Below are 2,500 nucleotides of genomic sequence, written 5' to 3'. Positions count from 1 at the left end.
GCCATCTGTACAAACTTCAAATGATCTTGCGGGCAGAATCAAATGACTCCACAGGCCAGATTTGGCCCTCGGGCCGGAGTTTGACATCCATGCTTTACGACTAGCCATTCTGGCAACAGCTAATTTATAACAGGGGCACTTTTGCTGGGCTCCATGCAGGAAAAACTGATTTGGGCTTTTCCACAGATGCAGGCCTTTCCTGGATACTTACAGTAACGTTGATCACAAGCCATCACCACATCATAGTCATTCAGTGTATGTCAGCATGCTGTCAGACGTAGATGGAAAATTAATGATGAATATAACTTTTTTTTTAAATGGTCGAGCTGAGTCATCTACCAATCACAGCAGGGAATATGATGATAGTGACGTTATAGGCTGCAGAGGGATCACTTGAGTGTGACATGTTTATTTATTTATTTAGTTATTTATTTATTTATTTATTTATTTACAACACATAGTTCAGGAGGAAGTCCATGGCGTGATTGACAGCTGTCTTACCTGCTCTCGCCCTCTCAGAGATCTAATCCCTCCCGCTCAGTCACCTGCACTTAAAGTTTGATGCAAGTCCTTTTAGAAGACTCATTATTATACAAACATGCTGAAGCAATGGTTACCGTAAGTGAATCGCGCGCGCACACACACACACACACACACACGCATGCGCGCACACGCACACACACACACACACACACACACACACACACACACACACACACACACACACACACACACACACACACACACACACACACATGCATGCGCGCACACACACACACACCACCAGTCAAAGTTCTCCATTTATAGCAGTGTCAGACCATAAATGTGTGTGAGTTTCTGCCCTCATACTGTATGTCTATTGTGTGTGTGTGTGTGTGTGTGTGTGTGTGTGTGTGTGTGTGTGTGTGTGTGTGTGTGTGTGTGTGTGTGTGTGTGTGTGTGTGTGTGTGTGTGTGTGTGTGTGTGTGTGTGTGTGTGTGTGTGTGTGTGTGTGTGTGTGAGAGAGATAGATAGCGAGAGAGAGTACGCATGTAAGTGTGTGTGTGTGTGTATGTGTGCGTGGGGGGGGGGTTGTCACAAGTTGTCACACCTGACTCATCACATGATCTCCTGGTTTGTCTTTAAAACTGCGGGATACTCTCTCTCTCACACACACACACACACACACACACAGTCTCACACACCTGCAGAGTGGGCAAGACATCCTTCCAGGTAAAGTCACTCTGAATGTACTTCTGTGTATGCATTTCATTTCATTATGTATGTGTGGCTTTATGGAGTGATGATTGATAATTGTATACAGGTAGTGATAGAGTTGAGGAAGTGTACATAGTTCTATATACATGTGTTGAGGAAGTGTACAGTGCATCCGGAAAGTATTCACAGCGCTTCACTTTTTCCGCATTTTATTATGTTACAGCCTTATTCCAAATTGTATTAAATTAATCTCTGTCCTCAAAATGTAACATAAATACCTCATTATGACCATGTTTTTAAAAAAAGAGTTCTTGAGAATTTTTGAAAATATATTAAAATTAAAAACAAAGATATCATATTTACATAAGTATTCACAGCCTTTGCTTAATACTTTGTAGAACCACCTTTGGCAACAACTGCATTCAGTTTTTCATTTCGAAATGAAAAGGAATTAAGAGAGAGTCAGTGTCATCAGTGTGTGTTTCAACCTTTTTTGAGTTGTGGTCAAAGTTATGTGCAGTGGACTGTTTTTGTTGTATTTTGCACAAGTGTGTGTATAAATTGCAAACGGAATGCAAAGCTTTATCAAATGTGCTTTAGCGGACAGAAAAACTGTAATCACCGTGTGTTCTGTAAGAAAACCAGGAGTTTTCTCTTCGTGAAAATTAGTGTTTTGAAAAAAGTGTGTTTTAGAACGGAAATGGTGGTGTAAAGAAGTAAACTTGTGCTTGTAGTTCACTGGAATTAGATTATTGTTGGTAAATGGGTGATAGGTTTTTTGCATTGTGTCTTACAATCTTGAATTGTGTCTTACAAACTATCAGACAATAGCAGAGTGACTTTACCTTCATTTATTTTGGGATTAATAAAACTCATTTTAGCTATAGCACATTAGTAGCCACAACTTTGTAAACTTAATGCTCTCCAAATTTCCACTATCCAAGAGATTGTTTCCAGCTTCCTGATCGTGTCATCACCACGGTTGGCCCATGACGTCCCTCACCCTGTCAATCACCCGGGCTAAGCCAATGGCATCCATCACACTCCTGTGGCTCATCCTTCACACCCTGTCAATCACCCAGGCTAAGCCCCTGCTCTCATCGCCAACGCAGGACATGGCCACACTCATCAACAAGGCCAATAGCACCTGGAGGGTAAAACAACCACACACGCACACACATGCACGCACGCACGCACACACACACACACACACACGCACACACATGCACGCACGCACGCACACACACGCATGTGGCTGCACATCAGATATTTTTATCACAGAAAACAGAAGTGCTGCCTATGT

General features: G+C 42.2%; 1 protein-coding gene across 2 annotated transcripts in view; it reads left to right on the top strand.

Moving 5' to 3' along the window:
- Nucleotides 1-1,155: 1,155 nt before the first annotated feature.
- Nucleotides 1,156-2,500, top strand: part of LOC134468976 (cathepsin B-like) — a 6,286-nt gene continuing 4,941 nt past the window's right edge. The window contains exons 1-2 of one of the 2 annotated variants that reach the window (XM_063222942.1): nucleotides 1,156-1,212; nucleotides 2,142-2,351. In XM_063222942.1, coding sequence (XP_063079012.1) covers nucleotides 2,187-2,351 — 165 coding nt within the window. In that variant the 5' untranslated portion in view covers nucleotides 1,156-1,212; nucleotides 2,142-2,186. Of the gene's footprint in view, nucleotides 1,213-2,071; nucleotides 2,352-2,500 lie in introns of those variants that run through there. The other variant, XM_063222943.1, reaches the window with a different exon arrangement.

The sequence above is a fragment of the Engraulis encrasicolus genome, chromosome 18 (genome assembly GCF_034702125.1).
Source record: "Engraulis encrasicolus isolate BLACKSEA-1 chromosome 18, IST_EnEncr_1.0, whole genome shotgun sequence".
Lineage (NCBI taxonomy): Eukaryota > Metazoa > Chordata > Actinopteri > Clupeiformes > Engraulidae > Engraulis > Engraulis encrasicolus.
The sequence above is the reverse complement of the archived record's forward strand: the minus strand, read 5'-3'. Positions and strand labels throughout refer to the sequence as shown.